An 18108-nucleotide genomic window follows, 5' to 3' on the forward strand; every position below is an offset into this window, starting at 1 on the left:
GACCCTGTCCGATGATGCTGTGATTATCTTTATTTTGTTTATTAACAATGGACGGTCGACGATCGATGGTTCTGTTGATTCACGTGTTGACTTTCGAACGGATGGCACTGATGGAGTATTCCGAGTATTAGCAATTGACGGTTGTTCAACGATCGATGATTCTGTTGATTCACGCGTGGACTTTCGAACGTATGGCACTGATGGAAACAGTATAGTACTACTTCGTGATATTATTGTCGACCAATGAAAAAATTCAACTTTACCGATAAAAAATGATAAATGAGCGATATAATTAGTACCGAAAAATTATAAGCCATTATTTTAACAGTGCCGTAGATTGTTGTAACCATTTTTCTGCCTAAAAATGTATGCTAATACTATTAGGGCAGCGAGAACATGACCAAAACAAGTTTAAAAAGCTATGTTTCAACTCGCTATTTTACAACTTTTTTCATCATCAACCAATTATTTTAACCACTTTTTCGACGGAATAACACACTTTCTACTTTTTTCGGTGAAAATTTCACATGTATCCCTGAAACATTGTAAAAATATTTCTGCTTTGTGTCGAAAGTCACTTAAGGTTTCCACACTCCGACTCCGTGAGATATTTGGTCTGGTTAAAATCTTTCACGTTTTACTCGTCTCAAAGAAGACTCAAAAGGTGTAGTAAACCAGAGAATTGCATTTCGACACAATCTTTCGTGGTAAAATTATTGTACAGTTCAATATGAACATGAAAATCTTTATATTTCCTGATTATTTTAATTTCGTATAAAATGGGTAAAACGTTAATTACGCACAACATTTTTTTTGTACGCATACGATCACATCACTTATCACATCATTCAATTCAAACAGAAAAGAAAAGAACTAAAAAGGTATATTTACCAAAGCGAATACATAAATTTGGTTATTTATACGAAACAAACAAAAAAAAACGTTGTTCGCGATCTCGTTCATCACTCATTATTCATATAGTTCATACAGTCATATTATAATGTTGTGCTCTTAGGTCATTTGCTAAAAATAAAAATCAATTTCGATATTAATTTTTTATTTCAAAAATATAAATTTTTTTCACTCGTTTTTTTCTTCTCTCTATTCCTTCTATTTGGTTTATTTACATTTGACATTAATGTTTTCAAGACATGTTTTACCTCCAAACATTTTTCTCTCGATTTCCTTTGATAACATTATTATTTAGAAAATGCGCCGTGAATTATGTAAACAAATTGTTTACGCCATTCACGAAAAAAAAAGTGTAAGAAGTAAAAAAAAATACACGAAAGATTCATTCATTGCAGTTGGGCTCGTTTCATAACATTACCGAATACACATGAAAATGTTTAAATATTTATGAACGAGAAAATTCACCGAATTATTTACGCGTTTAACGCTGTATTTATAAATGAACACCATTTATATAATATGGAGTTTTTACAGGATTTTTTCTTTCTTTCTTTTTATAATACGCGGTAATAATAAAATCATCTTTGTTTAGGTTTTTTTTATGTATATAGAGACGCGCACATGCCGCTATTGTTGTTCTATTCAAATTTAACGTAGCTAATAACATACCAGAGTTCAATTACACTTAACAATAAATTAAGCCATAGCAAGAGAATTTAACATTAAATGCTACATTTAGTCACAATCTGATATTAGTTTAATCGGTTGGTGCTTTTTGCTCTTAGTTCCTTACTATGACAATTTAGAACGCATAAACGATGAACCAACTTCTAGCGTTCAAAGTTTTTTTTTAGTATAATGATCCGTGTAACTGATGTCAATTCTAGAATTTTTGTTAACCCACTCACTACTTTATATGTAATTAACATAAACTTAATTACACTTGTGAAATGAGCTGTTGAAATGGTGAACATAGCGCTTCCGACTAAAATAGCGAAATGATTTTGTGAAAGGAATCGATATTCAATTGGATTACATTTAATCGAACTTATTATGATGTCGAGAGTGGTTTTCGGGTGGTGTTTATGTTAAAATTCAAAATAAACAGATAAGATTTAGTGGTCAACATTCGAACATTCTTTTTCGCAATTTCCTTCGGAATTTTTATGGCCGACGGATTATTTTTCATTCTTGGAATTGTTTGGGAATTGTTGATCGGAAGAAAATGGGATAAAACGCGATTCGATAATTTGTGCAGGTGTGAAATTGTCTACACGAATTTTTGCATGTTTCCATGGTATCGTCAGCAGCTGCTTATGTTTAATTCAAGCAAAAAACGAATAGTAAAAACTTGAAACTAATTCTGTAGCACGCATTTTGGCACAGATAATAAATCTTTTGTTATGTTCTTTTTCAAACATTCCATGGCTTTCAGCGAACTGGGGTAATGTTATTCTAAGTGAAAATAGAACATGCACATACAGATGACGTTATTGGAATCTGAAAATCAACCAGTGTCGCCAAGTCAGACGATTTGATTTAATTATTTTTTTTTTTAATAAGTTTCATCCAAACGCCTCTCTCTCCACCGAAATTAGCGTAGTCAAACTCATGACAACAACAACAAAAAAAACCGAAGAATTATTAAAAATAAATCTGGAGATTCATTGAGTGTGCTTGACATACAAATGGAAAATTTATTATACTTGCACCGATTCTCAATGCCATGCGTAATGGAAATATCGCACTGCACTGCGCGCTTCTATTAGTAATCTAATGCATTAGAACAAACTGAAATGACAACTTTTCTGTGTTCCGAAATGTACTTGAATATCAATAAGATTTTATAACTGAAAGCAACACGAGCTATAACGCCGAGTTTAATGCGGCTTAATGTCGTACACAAGGAACAGACAAGACAATTCATTTTATGTGGGCGCCCATATACTTTGCTTGCAACTCACACACGCGTATGGCACATTATTATCCATAGAGAAAAATTAGTTGGTCAAGTTTTAGCGTCATTTTCACAATTATTATTACAGAAAAGTATACATTATAATAGTGTTGTCGGGCAAGACGATTTATTTAGAAATTGCATAATTAAACATTTTAAGCTTTTTGTTATTTTCCAATGTTTATTTGCCTTTTCATAGCGTTCATAAAATAAAGTTATTATTACACCAATCGAACGCGAACGAAGTAAATATAAATGGTTTATAGACGTTAAAAGTGAGGTGTTAGGTCATTAATAAATGGAAAATTAGAATTCTGCCTGCAGTTCATATTGGTCTTCATTTCAGCAGGTAGTAACGTCACCTTTCAAAATGATGTGCTTACGTACACCATGTACGTAATTAAATGTGAATTGTTGAACCTATTTTCTGTTACAAAACCTAATGGAAAAGTTTTTTCCGAAGTTAGGGTAGGCGGATCAGCTTCTTTTGTGTTTTTCCTTTACCACTTACCTGATTAGCCTGAGGTAATCGTTCTCTCGCTGAGTATAGTAATGAGAGAGTTTTTCAATGAAAGTAATGTTTTCGAAAGATCCATAGATCTTTTTACACGATTTTGTAATCCCTAGGGTTGAAAGTGGCTTAGAGAATATGTGAGAGAACTTGAAAATAGAGTTAGAGTTCAAAAGTATGTAAAATCCATTATGAAAATGAAAAGTCACGTTTTTGCGTGTTTATTTAGCTCGGATTCTCCTCGGATCAACAAAGCTCGAAGCTCCCACGAAAACTAGACTTTTGAACTTTACATCCCTAGTCCCTAGTTGTCTAAAATACTATTTTACTAAGAGGCCAACCATTATGTCCAGGTTTCGTTGTGAGTTCTGTTGATCCGAGACGAAGCCGATGTCAACACACGAAAACCAAATTTTTCATTTTTTCCGAGTTCTGCTGAGTGCTATTACGTGCTAGCCCCAAGTGATTTTTCTTGCTTTCCTAGGAGTCTATAAATCACTTTCGACCCTAGGGAAAGCATGTAAAAATTATTTAAAGAATATCTCGTCCAAAACTATGCCACTAAGTCCTATGTGTCGTTCCGGTGACCTGCAATTTTTTTTCGAATGCTCCAATTCTCGATAATACATTTTCTAAACGAGAAATTACTGATATGGTTGTAATTTTACTTCCATTTAGTATTTCTGGGGTGCCCTGCTAATGCGTAAGAATTATAAGTAGGTCTTCAATGGAAGGAACAGTAGACATTGCATGATTTGCTAGCGCATAACCAGCATTGATAGTGGTATCATGTCATTTTGCTTGTGAAATGTAACATGTATGTCCCAATTACGAATACAATTTGTTCAATTTTATTCAAATTTACTTTTTTCTTAATTTTCTTTATTTTTTACTTTGTTATGTCGTAGTTAAAGTAGTTTTTGTTTTGTTTTCCTTTACGTTATGATTTAGACATTCTCATGGCGGATCCCAAGTGAATGGTTCAGGCATACGGCGTCCAACAACACTGATGACACAAAATGATCGAAAACTGGTATCGCCGCCACAAAATTTAGTGCTTACCATACACAAAGATGCTGGTGGCTACGGCATGAAGGTGGGTTTTTCTTAATTATTTCTTTTTCGTTTTTTTTATTATTTGTTTACATTTTCCGATTTTTATATTCTTTTTTATCGTTTTGCAAATATGCATGGAAACGATCTTTAAACAAAACATTTTTCTAAACATTTCTCTCGATATGATGAATATTATATGGATGTCGTAGGTATGATGATGAAGTTGTTACGTATGTATACATAACGAAATGTGTACTGGATGTACACCATACATGCAATGTTTGGTTTACAAACTCACTTACATAGTCAAACAGTGTATTATGTGTTTGGTGACATTATATAAAATGTGTGTAATTATATTACATTAAAAATGTTAAGCACATGAACACATCAGCATGATGAATTTAATGATTGCAGAGCGTTGAACTTCTTGTGTTTGAAGAACACATTTATTGTTATGTGAATGATGTAGCATTCATATGTCGTTAAAAAGAACTTTTTATTGTTCCTCTTCTTTTCGCTTTGTAAAATGGTTTAACATTATTGGTTATTTTTACATTTTTGGTGGCTCTTTCGAATTTTGCATAAACTTTGAATATTTTGTGATAATGAATTCCACATAATACGTTCCTATACGTTACGGTCAAAAACTTTTTTTGTAAAACCTCGACAATTCGAAATTTGCACACATTCGTGCTGGTCATTTAAATAAGTCACGGATTAATCGGTTCGACAAATTACCTTCTGCTGAAACTAGTTAAGACGTTTTTCAAAAAGCGATAATTTGCTTTGTTTGTCCTATTGTTTAGGTTTTTTATTTCTCAGCTGCCCCCTTTAGAATAAAACACAAGGCGTTCAGTCCTACTGTCGTCGGCTAATTTTTTTTTTTGTATAACTTTTCAATTTCTGTCTTATTTATCTAATCCTACAACAGCGGTCGTTCTATCAGTCCAATGACTGAAAATACATTTATAAAAATTCAAGGCAAACAATGATATTGAACGGCAACTGTTTTATAAATGGTGAAACAAGTGTATAATCTATGTCATATATCGTAACTTGTAATTTTACATCGATTCTTATGAGGAAAGAGTGATCTTTCGCTTCTTGCGCTAAACGCTCGACAATAGGTTTTTTTTGAATCTTACAAACTTTCATGTTGGGGATTCTGTAGACGCTCGATCGAAATGTATACGACGACATTCACCCATGACTCTATCCTCGTCGAGTCTTAGATATAATGTAATGTAATCGAAAAATGTTAATGAACAAGAACAGAGATAAACGGTTGAAAATTGTGTTGTTATTTAATATCTCGTGTATACGGCAATACGGTAGAAAGTTAGAAATTTAAATTACATTTTTAATAAATTGTAATCAACCGTTTCTTTCACTCCAAATGAACAAAACATGTTTATGATCAATCTCTGTGCATTTGTAACATAAAACAAATTGTTCCATTGTGACAAACGGCAAACAATTTCATTGAAATTATTAATAAATTCTCATTACCAATAGATCCGATGACACCAAAATGCATTATAATAACCGCAAATCCAGAAAAACCACACAGTTACTTACACAATAGATGTTTCTGAAGCTGTTTAGGCGACGATACTGTATATAATACGAAAAGTGTTGTATATGTAAATTAGAGTCTTGCACGGGTTTGAACCTTATTAAAAGCATTTTAATAAAATGATTGTTTTGATCGAAACAGATACTGGAGATGACAAGAAACTTTCATTTTATTTAGATGTATTTTAATGCAAATTTTGTTGAATGAAAAAGTTGCATACGTAATTAACAGTCCAATGATTAAATTGAAGAAAAGGTGTCCTGAATTTGAGCTGTTAGCTCGGTTGTTAGATTAATGGGAAAAGTGGTTCAATTCAGCAAAAAAGAATCATAATAAATGTCAACATTCGTTTCTATTGTGAATAGTACATTGTATAAGATATGCCACAAACTAAACGTTTTTTCCGGATTTATCTCTAGATATTTTTAATGCATTAGAAAAGCAGGGAGATTTTTTTTATCTTTTTTTTTAATTTCCTTTAATCCTAATTGTTTTTTGTTTGTTTAAAAAGGTATCGGGTGATAATCCAGTGTATGTGGAAAGTGTAAAAGCAGGTGGCGCATCTCAGAAAGCCGGTCTACATGAGGGTGATATGATATTAAAGGTACTTAAATAAATAAACCGACTGTCGGTAATAAAACCAACATTAACAATTTATTGCAAGTGGTAAAAATAGCAGAACAAAAACATTTTAATTTTATTATCTTTGTGTAATGTAAATCAGATGAAAATGTTTTTAGATTATATAGATGTAACACGCACAGATTTTACGCTTTTTTTTTGCATGACCTAAAGCTACGCAAACTTTTAATGTTTAACATTTTTGTCATTGGAATTTTCTTATTACAGGTTAACGGAACCAATGTTCGATATTCAACACACACAAATGTCGTTCAATTAATAAAATGTAAGTCATCTCTGTTGTATAATCAATTTATATGCAAAATGATCATTTGATATTCAAAATTTTGAATGCGAATAATTTATTGGCTGGTCATCTGTTATCGTCAACGGATTGTATAGTGTTGTGCTGTAGTAGCAATATATTTTGCATCCAACACTGAACTATTTTACAAAATGAGCAACAGATTTGATCGTAGAGCGGCGAATATGATGGTACGTTTTATTGAAGATGCAGGTCGTCTAGTTCAAACACTAGAACAATCCATCGAATATTTTAGGAGATTATTTCATCGTCCATTTATTCAGGTTAATATGACTGTCCCACTCAGAAATTCAATGATTGTATGAGTGAATACAGCGTAGATTACTGATATTAATAGTCATATAGGTGCTAGAATTCTACTTATTATGAACTCGGTAATCATATTCTATTGATAGACTTAAACGATCAATCAACTTTAATGAGCACATTTTGTGAACATGACTGTGCGTATGTAAAGACTGTCCTACATATCATGATAATACTACCCCAATTGTTTCATTTAAAAAACAGATTTAAATGTCGTAAACATAAATTCAGAGCAAACCATTTTATTGCAATTCTGAAATAATTGTAAAATTCTCTAAAAATCCCATAACTTATCCGATAAATTACAAAATAAAAAAGTGACACTATCCATAACACCCGTAATTTTTAATTTATAAATCGCTGACTCAATGGCACACACTCCTCGTCTTTAGCATTTAGCATGGTAGTGATAAAAATTCGTTTCATTTGCTTCTGGTCAATCAATATACGTTTTATATGGAAGGTATGAGCGTTCTATACGTACGAACATTTGTGCAAAAACGAAACATATGTCATGTTTCAATCATTATAAATCGAAAATAAAATGTGTTTGCCAGCCAGTGTGTACACCTAAACGCCTGAGTATAATTTATGACTTTCTTTAAATCTGTGGTTTTAGTGTGATTCTGTTATTTCAAAATACATTTTGAATTTATTCGTTTTTTTTTTACAAAACATTTATTCGTTTTCGATTCAAATTTATTATCTTAGATACATTCGGTATGCGGTGTCTGAGGTTAGAAGTAGTCCTTTTTGTAACAACTTTTCTGCTAAAGAGAAAAACTCTTATTGAACAAAAATGTTTCGGATTATTTAATGTTCGTGTGCCAGCAAGGTCGTACACTTTATGTATATCACAGTCGGAATACATTAGTGTTACGTAAGGTGTGTAGGAGTGGAAGGATGTGATTGGTGCACAGTCCCATCTATTATTTTATAAAACTCATCCGTTTTTATGAACATGAAAGGACTATATCTGTAACTTTATGAAATCACTTATGTTGTTATGTAGATCTCTGGTAGATAACAGTGTTCTTTTCCTTATACAGTTTCTAAACAAAGAACTGCAATCGCTCGGACGGGATGGCTCAGTGATACGTATACGAGCCTTCCAGCAAAATGATCCGGGTTCGATTTCCACATGGAATTTTTATGTCGATTATATCGCGGTGGTAACTACCCAAAGTTCACCAGGCTTCATTATTTGGGTAGTTGCAGCGAGATATCAATTAGCACCTAACTTTCCTCAGACAGTATTCGCATACTTCAAGGCGTAGTTCAGAAGTCTCGATAAACCGCTGATCCATAATACGCTTCTTATTGACACTAAAAAGGCGGTTGGAGGAGCTGATATTTGTAAATTTCGTTGACAAAGGATTTTTAAAAAGACGATTCTCTAAGGATTTTCAACGATTTTCCTATCGTTTTTCAAGGATTGTTTACTGGTTCTGGGTAGATTTTCAATTGATTTTTTCTTCTTCAACTTTTAAGAATTTTCTTTCTTTCATTTGATTTTTTTGAGCCTTTAAAAGGGTTCTGTATGATTTTGCAGATTTTCTTGAAGATTTTCTATTGAAACACGGTGTGCCTGAACCAAATTTAAACAAAAATTTTTGCACCTCTGATTTTTCTTCTTATTTCTCTTTTTTGGGTCATAACAAACCACTTTTGTTCGAGAGGTAGGTTGGCGCAGCGGGAGCTTTTCGAAAAAATTGCGAAAACGTCATCTGAAGTCCATTATTTGGCCGTTTCCAGCACTTTTAATAACTGTTGCGGGCTAAATGACCTATTATATAAATTTTTGTAAGTCATCTGATCATTGAAAGTGATCAAGAATACTGTCAACTAGTTACAAGAACTTAATGTGCCAATAAATATGATAATTAGGATGGGATTCATCAATACATGTGAGCAGCGCTCCAAAATTTCGGAGTAGCCGTACGTAACAGCATTGTCGGACAAATCAGAGTTTAATATGACTACAGTTTCCTAATGTTAGTATCTTTTCGATGTCTTCGAAGTATATTAAAAACGATTCTCTATTTAAATTATATATTTTTCGTTACGAAAGTGTCGGCTTTGGTGATTTCGGTTTCACGGGGGTCCTTTTACTTAGCTAAATTTTTTCTTTAGAGTTACAATATTGGAAACAAAGACACCAAAATGTTATAATATATTCGGTATGGCTAGAAGCATGTATGGCAAAAAAATGTCAATCAAATCTTCAAAAAATATAGACGGTACTAGCTTACTGATCGTCGTCGAATGTACCTAATTTTATCAAAAAAATATATTTAAACAACTAAAAATATAATAATTTTTATTTTTTGTCATTTCATTTTTCTTTCTTTCTTAGTCTTTCGACTATGAAAATATAAAATTAGTATAAAACTGGATTAATATGACTTATAACCTACGTCATTCCACTGTAAATAGAAAATTAGTTATATTCGATTACGTTTTTTCACTATTAGTAAGCCGGTACCGTCTATATTTTTTGAAGATTTGATTGACATTTTTTGCCATACATGCTTCTAGCCATACCGAATATATTAAAACATTTTGTGATGTTATCTAGTCGTCTTTTTGTCCAATATTTCAACACTATAGAAAAAATGTAGCTAAGTTAAGGGACCTCCGTGAAACCGCAACCACCAAAACCGACACTTTCGTAACGAAAAATATAAAATTTAATTAGAGAATCGCTTTTATATACTTCGAAGACATCGAAAAGATACTAACATTAGGAAACTGTAGTCTTATTAAACTCTGATTGGTCCCACAATGCTGTTACGTACGGCTACTCCGAAATTTTGGAGCGCTGCTCACATGTATTGATGAATCCCATCCTAATTATCATATTTATTGGCACATTAAGTTCTTGTAACTAGTTGACAGTATTCTTGATCAGTGATCACTTTCAATGATCAGATGACTTACAAAAATTTATATAATAAGTCATTTAGCCCACAACAGTTATTAAAAGTGCTGGAAACGGCCAAATAATGGACTTCAGATGACGTTTTCGCAATTTTTTCGAAAAGCGCCCGCTGCGCCAACCTACCCCTCGAACAAAAGTTTTTTGTTATGACCCAAAAAAGAAAAATAAGAAGAAAAATCAGAGGTGCAAAAATTTTTGTTTAAATTTGGTTCAGGCCGTGGAAAGATTTTCTAAGAGTTTTCTTTTGACTGACAAAGGATTTTCTATGAATGTGCCCTTCGAGGCTATTTAGTCTCTAAATGTTTTGTAACAAATAATTCGTACAAGGGAGTAAAACGTGCATTCGTTTTTAAACTATAACAGAAGGGATGGATTGATGAGGATACTATAGGTGAGGCGTGAGGCAGTCATGTCGTAAAACCTTCTTAATGGTATTGGTTCGACCTCCAATAACATCAGCTCATCACGAGCTATCATTTGTTGAACCCGATTCTATTCTGATGAACTGTTATCCATTTCAAATAAAACAATATTTTTCTGAAAAAAAAAACAATTTTCCGCTTCTCTAATAATAATTGGTTCGAAAATTTCTTTCAATTGCATCACTCAGTGCACTTAAATATTTTAAACAAATTCTTATTATATACCTCAAACTCCATGCATTTCACAGATTAAAAACATTCTAATGTGCGGCATGCTCCAAATCCAAAGTGTGTAGATGTGTGTAATAAGCAACAATCTATATAATATGCGCGTACACTCGGTTAAATAATGCATATACACATCTATTGTACAAACATTTATAATATTTCTGTACTCCATAATTGCTCTTAATAAATTATAATTAAGCGCCGTAGATGATTTTAATGAAATAATTAGAACCATATACTTACTTCATGTTATAATAATAATGTTATGTGCAATTGGAATCGTTTTTCACGTTTTCAATTTATTTTTGCTTAAAATTTTATACTTCGCTGTGATGTTCACTTTCGTACATAGTTTATGAAAATTTATCGATTCGTGAAGTTGTGCTTGATTTATACGTTCTTGCTTTTATCGAGATTTTCGGAAATTTCTATTTGGTTGAAGTGAAAGATCTTGATTTTGATTGCAATATTTGTTTTGTTTAACACTCTGGAATCGGTGGAAATAAACGCTGAAATGTTTACGCATGATGGTTGTATTTTCTATAAACTGCCAATATGAGGTAACCGAATTTAAAGTGTAACTGTTAAAGGTTCTCCTCAATCTAAAGCCAAAAGAAATTCGTCTTCAGCAGAAACACCTTAAACTGTAAAGTGCCAGTACAAAAAAGTTGTGTTTGACTCCAAAAAACTTTTCCGTCATAAAATTCCATATGCATCACCTTTTTATTTAGACTTGGTTTAAGAGCAATGGACCCTTCCTAAATTTCTAGCCTGCATTTAGGCCAAAAAATATTCGTTTTTTGATGATTTCTCTGAACCAATTTTTTTTTTTAAGTAAAACCATTGAAGCACGCAAAAATGCATTACTTTTAAAGGAAAAGTTGGTTTGTGTGTAAGAACCTATCCCACTTGAAAAAACATTTGCAAATTGTGTAAAGTTATGCAATCTGCACAGCTGTCTCCAAGTGGGTTAAGTTTACCAATTTTTCCTTTAAAATTATCACATTTTTGCGTGCTTTAATGGTTTAACTTTTCAAAAAAAGATTTTGGTTAAGAGAAATCACCGAAAAACGAATATTTTCCCGCCTAAATGTAGGCTACAAATTGGCAAAGGGTCCACTGCTCTTAAGCAATATGCACTTTTTAAGGAAGCATAAAAACCATAGACATCGTATCGTAAGGAGTAGAATTGCGTATCACTGTGTAATCAAATCACTGAATCACTGAAACCCCTACTATATTGGAGTTCAATACAAAATCTTTTATTTTCATTCGTTTCACCATATATTTTGCTATATAAGAGATCACTAACCGTCACTTACTTTCGTCGTTGTTATAGATAACAGATGACTATGCGTTTCAAAAATGTGTTTCCATTGCTACAAAATTATGCTCATTTGAAGAAGGTTAAAATTAGCAATTTCTATGAGACAAAATGGAAAATTGCTCCTCTGCTGACTGGTTGTCGTGATGTATTAATATCTACCACATATCCTCATCCGGTCTTAGCTACTTACGTTTGTGTGTAAATCCATATTAGCCGCGCGTGTAACACTATAGTACACGACTTTGAATTTATCGACATTGCACGTACGGAAAGCCTTGAACAAAAGAAAATGCTTGTTATTAAAACGAAATTTCTGGTTTATTGCCAAAGCGTTCACTTCTTTCTTTTCCGCACAATCGATATAATATAACGAAATTTGCTAAATTTTTTTCTTTCAAAATGCCTCCTCATACAAAGAAACCGTTTTCCCATGTTTTTGTTAGTAAAAGCGTTTGATATTTTCTTGTGGATGCAGAAATAACAAAATTGTCTTTACAATTTAAGTTGCTTTTAATGAAATGTTATTAAAATCCATTCTTTTTTTCCATTTTAATGACAATACACACAATATTATACGAAGTATATCATTTTTTCGGTATGAAATGAGAAGCAACATACTTCATAATGATCATTTTAGATATGCCAACTATCCGCTTAGGTGAAACGAATTTATGGTAGCTTATCTAACCGAATGAGTATTTATTTTGAATGTCGGGTATAAAGACGGTATAAAATGATTGATTTATATTATTCTTCGTAATAACGGCGAGGAATGTGTTTTGTTGGCATTGTTTTGATGATCTCTGCTGTTTGGTCTAGCTCATTCGTTTCGACATTTCCTTTCATGTATGAATGTTTGTCTAGAAGTATTTGCAATTACTCTTTTATACGCGATGAAATTGGAATTCAAATTGGTACGTTGTTTACTGACCGCCTGTGTCTGTGCCAGTCCTGACAAATGAGTCTATAGAAAAAGTGTCCACAGAATCTTTTTTATTGCTTAAGGGTATCACGTAACAAACTACCACAATTGTTTTCTTGTCAGTTGTGGCAAGTCCTGCCTGAATCATGAACCTAAGTAGCTACGAATTGCAAGGACTCATTCAAAATTACAAAGTCTTGATAGGTACTGTTCCTCGGATGGTACAGTGTTCTTAGCAGCGCCTATTTTAGGAGAATTAAATTGCCGAAAATTACTTAATTTTGTCAAGTTTTGAGTGTTGCTCTTAAACAACAAAAGATCGAAGTGCCTCCGTAGTTTTTCAGACCTTTTTAAATGCGTTTCTTATGTTTTTGACTTCGATTAAAAGAAATCAAAAGTAGGGAACTTTTGGAATAGTCGGGAACCTGGGTCCGTAAAGTAGGACCTGGTTGGCTGTTACTTTGCAAATTGTAAATCTTAAGATCTCATCACGACATTTAACTAAAAAATTCTTCATTTAATTTTAGCTTCTGCAACAGTTGAGCTGACAGTTCAAAGGAATTACAAAATGCAGCAGAGACCTTCATCGATTTCCGTTGGACCTTCAACCCCATTGGCACAACGTGGTGGCATAACAGGACCGAAACCAGTTGACGTATGCTAATTAATTATTTCTCTCCACAAAGTAGTTAATCCATTTTTTGTTTAATTTTTAGTCGGCGACCAGTCATGACGTCAAAATGACCAAAATTCAAACTCTTCATCTGTACTTGGATAAAGAAAAGAAGAATTTGGAAAATTTAAAGTCGACAAATGCAAATCGTCAAGACATATTACGGGCTGAACACACAATTCGCACGTTACAGGAGCAGTTGCAGTTGTTATGCGTTGAGGTAAAGAAACAATTCACTGGCTCAGGGATAATGAATATGAAATTTTTCGTTGATACTAATTGGAACACAGTGTTCTAATGGAAATGATACAGACAGAGCTTGCACGAAAAGTTAGGGAAATGTTTTTTTGAAATGATAATTGGATATGACACAACGTGTTTATCGTATAAGGTTGTAGGTAATAATTGGATTGTTGTTTCAAAATTATCTCTAATTTTGATTCAAAGGAAATTACGACAAATACACCAATTAGCGAGAGACAACGAATGATTACGCAGACATCCAACTTGTAGAAAAGTCCAATTCAATTTAAATTTAAATTAAAAATGCACACAGTAGTCTCTACAGTACACCAGGGCGACAGTTTCTCGTAAAAACTATTTTTGCTCTAATTCCTTATCCATGGGTTGTCAGATTCTGTACAATAATGTAGGATAGGATGAGGAGTTGTCAGAAAATGATGTGACCGATCAATGCCAATTTCTTCCTATAAATTTAACTGAAACTAAAATTGATTTTCTGCAAATTTAACGATTTTAACCAACATAATAATCACATTAATCTCCGTTGGTTTAGGACTTTAAATTTTTTTTTTTTAATAATAATGTTCTGCTTATGACCTTATTGTTATGCGTTGTTTTACATTTTTTGTTTTTAGTCCAAAGTGATCGCTACAATTATCATTATATTTGAAAGAGATTTGTTTTTTATATAATTCATTGATTGTTTATTCATTGCTAGCAAAAAATGCATTACGTCTAGACATCAAATCGAATGTTGTACAATTAAAAGCTATGGTTTTTGAATGCAAAAAAAGACTCGATTTATTTTTTGTTTGGTTTTTTTTACTTCCACAAACAGAAAATAAATTGTAAAATTTTCGTGTGGTAAAATTTGGATATATGAAGCTAATCTTGTGCCAAGCGAAAGTTTCACATTGTCTATTTAAACAGGTTGTACTCCTGCTTAATTGAGATTTTCGTTATCTTCTTAACAAAATCTGAGATGTGATTCTTGCATTGGACTTGCATATTGGTCCGCATTTATTAATTTCCTCTGTCGTTTGAATGATTTATAATTTTTATTTTAAGCAGAGACTCTTTTTGGGAAAATTTTTTCCCACGTTCCCGTGACTGAAAGTCAGGGTCTAACAATCCGAAATCAGTCAATATCGGTGCCGGTAACTTTCTTTGACAGTCGGTTCCGGTAATTTTTTTTTGGTAAATCCTTGACACCACGATAAGTCTAGTTACAACCGATTGAATCCGATTGTTTTCTTCGATGGATCTTGGTCCAAATATAGAATTCAATTGAAAATGGCCGCGTTTGGAATTTAGGATCGGGATTTAGTCAAGAAAATCGGTTAGTGCTTGACACTATGATAAGTCCTGCTGGCCTGCTGCTAACTTTAATAAATGACATTTTTGTTCGATGTAGGTTATGTTTAAAAAATTAAGAAGTTTTCCACTGAGAAGTCAATTGACATGACTCGCACCTGTGACGAGACCAAGTTTTCCCAAAAATTGCTTCTGCTTTTTAGTTATTTATCGAAGACCAGAAGTGACTCTGGTCATAAGTGTCCGCTGAATTTGAGAGTATTTCAAACGCCTTCTACCAGCTTATCTCATCGCGGAATCAACTTTTCATTTTTGTCAATTTTAATTTCAAGAGAAATTTTTCAAAATCCCTTGGCAAAATGCAAAGTTTAGCAATTATATCCAATGTAACCACACGACAATTAGGAATGATAATTCATTTTGTTGTTTGTATTTTATTTTTTGTTATGTTACCATTCCCTAAACAATCGAAAAATTGACCACTTTTTCCAGGGCTCGACAATGCACAATTTATTTACACCAATTCAATCACCTCCAACAATTCTACATCCCCAACCAGCTCCTCCCTCAACTCCAGCATTCCTTTCGCGTTTCCCCCGATCATTGTCGTCGTTAAGTTTAGGCGGTAAAAAGAAACCGACCGACAAAGAAAATACCGTCACAACACCGTCAACAAACATTCCACATCAAACGCAACCAACTGCATCACCATACAGTAGCGGCGGTGAAACGATATCACCCACAAACTATCCAGCTTCAACGCCGACGAAAAAATCAAAAATTAGTGCCAGTCATAGAGATTTAAAGAATGCCGATGTACCGCCACCGTTGCCTGAACGTAATATACCGAGGCCGAAACAATCGTCCACCGACAGTATGGACGGAGATGTTGTGCTTCGTCGAAATATTCAAATATCCGATTTGGATCATACAGTCAGTGGTATGCAGTCGCCCAATCATGCGGCCAACAACAATTGTCAGTCACCATTATCCAACAAAAGCTCTGCCTCTTCCTCATCGGCAGGAAAAGGAAAGCAGCGCTCGAAACAAAAAATGAAAGCTTTGTCTGATCCGAAAATGAGCTCGCAAATGTTCATTCAAATGGAACAAGCTCAAGGGAATCAACAGCAATCGAAACAAATGAATGATGATGCGCCACCGCTTCCACCTCGACTACCCGGAATGCTAGAGGAGAAACAAAATCTCATTAACAACAATAAATTTGGGAAGAATAACTATCCCGGTCGACCGCCGCCGAATAGTCTGGAAACACATTTAAGTTATCCGTTGATAGCGACTTGTACAGCTGTTCGCGAAGATCTGTCTGCCTTTCCATTGTCACATCGACCGAACATTGTACAGCAATTACAACAGAGTACACACCATCACCATCTACAATCACCAAATTCTTCTGCTACTACTATTGCTGCTACTAGCGTTAGTAAATCTACTGTAAGTAAATCTATTTGCACACAAAACTTCACAATACTCGAACTTTGTTTTGCCGACATTTTTTTTTGTTTTGATTGTGGGATGGTTAAAAGATAAAACAAAGTAAACGAGAGAAAACTTTATACACACACCAGTCTTTGGCTCGCTTTTAGCACACTTTCATCTATTGTATACTATTCTAAAACGACTAAAACTACAAATGCGCACCACCAGTGTGCTTATATCTTTAAAAGGCATGTTGCGCCCCCATAACAAATTCTAAAAAAAAGATATTTGCTATGGGCCAAGATCAAAAGTACTGTAAAAATGACGTCGGTATTCTTCAATCTTAAAAAAAACATTAATCAAGCATGATGTACATAATAATCCTGTCAATCTGTCCCTTTCCTTCATTTTATTCTCTTTTTTTATTTTATTGGTTGTGGCTAATTGTTTTACTAACATTGTACAGTTGACAAATATTTATTTTGTAGAATTTGGTGTTGTAAGGCCATAGTTGGTAAGTTAGTATAAGTAGTTGGTGTGTAAGGTTTAGCGTTAATAATGATGACATGGTAGAGTATTTGAATTTCAGTCTCAGTTTATTTGCAAAAAACCAAAAAGTGTTAGATTAGTGTTACTACTTACATTTCCCACACATAAATTGATTTCAAAGTCGTCACATTTACCTTCCAATTCTTTCGACTTCCAAAGCCGTCTATCGAGTACACACTCGCCAACAATCAAATTATATAAATGAAGAAGGTATTGCGAATCCGCATAAATCAGGGCTTACTTCAGAGAATTTTAATTCCGAAAATTCGGAAAATTCAGAAAAAGTTCCGAAAAAGTTCTAAAAAATTCCGAATAATTATTTCAGAAATGGAATACGCTCATTCAGTGTGGCAATAAAATCTTTCAGTATTCACCTCATTCCGTTACTTTTATCGCGAGTTGTGAGTCATACACTGCAACGCTCGAAATTACCAGAAAGTGGTAGAATTTCGTGATTTTGATGATCAGCTGACACTACCTGTATTCTTTATATAGCAAACCTGTAAAGGCGCCAGAACATTTAAATACTTCATTCTTTGCGTTCAATTTTCATTGTGAAATAACTTCACTCTGGTAAGAAATGTCATTGCAGTGAAGTTGGCTCACAAATAAATCGAGCGCTGACATTAGTAATTTTATGGCGAAATGTAATAGAATTCTACAAAATTCTATTACCTTTGAGCTATAGTTTCCAACCAGCGTTTCACTTTTCAATGTGTCCTAACTTTGGAACTCCTGCTTCCTGTTTATAAAGTACAAAATTCAGTTTTTTCATTAATAAATCT

The 18108-nt window shown here is 33.4% G+C and overlaps 1 protein-coding gene across 3 annotated transcripts in view; it reads left to right on the forward strand.

Moving 5' to 3' along the window:
- Nucleotides 1-18108, forward strand: part of LOC119066881 (rho guanine nucleotide exchange factor 11) — a 95397-nt gene that overhangs the window by 6837 nt on the left and 70452 nt on the right. Inside the window, exons 2-7 of one of the 3 annotated variants that reach the window (XM_037169565.1) lie at nucleotides 4332-4476; nucleotides 6527-6619; nucleotides 6865-6922; nucleotides 13635-13762; nucleotides 13824-14000; nucleotides 15830-16789. In XM_037169565.1, coding sequence (XP_037025460.1) covers nucleotides 4332-4476; nucleotides 6527-6619; nucleotides 6865-6922; nucleotides 13635-13762; nucleotides 13824-14000; nucleotides 15830-16789 — 1561 coding nt within the window. The remainder of the gene's footprint in view (nucleotides 1-4331; nucleotides 4477-6526; nucleotides 6620-6864; nucleotides 6923-13634; nucleotides 13763-13823; nucleotides 14001-15829; nucleotides 16790-18108) is intronic. The other 2 variants (XM_037169567.1, XM_037169566.1) reach the window with 2 other exon arrangements.

Source organism: Bradysia coprophila, chromosome IV, assembly GCF_014529535.1.
Source record: "Bradysia coprophila strain Holo2 chromosome IV, BU_Bcop_v1, whole genome shotgun sequence".
Taxonomy (NCBI): Eukaryota; Metazoa; Arthropoda; class Insecta; order Diptera; family Sciaridae; genus Bradysia; species Bradysia coprophila.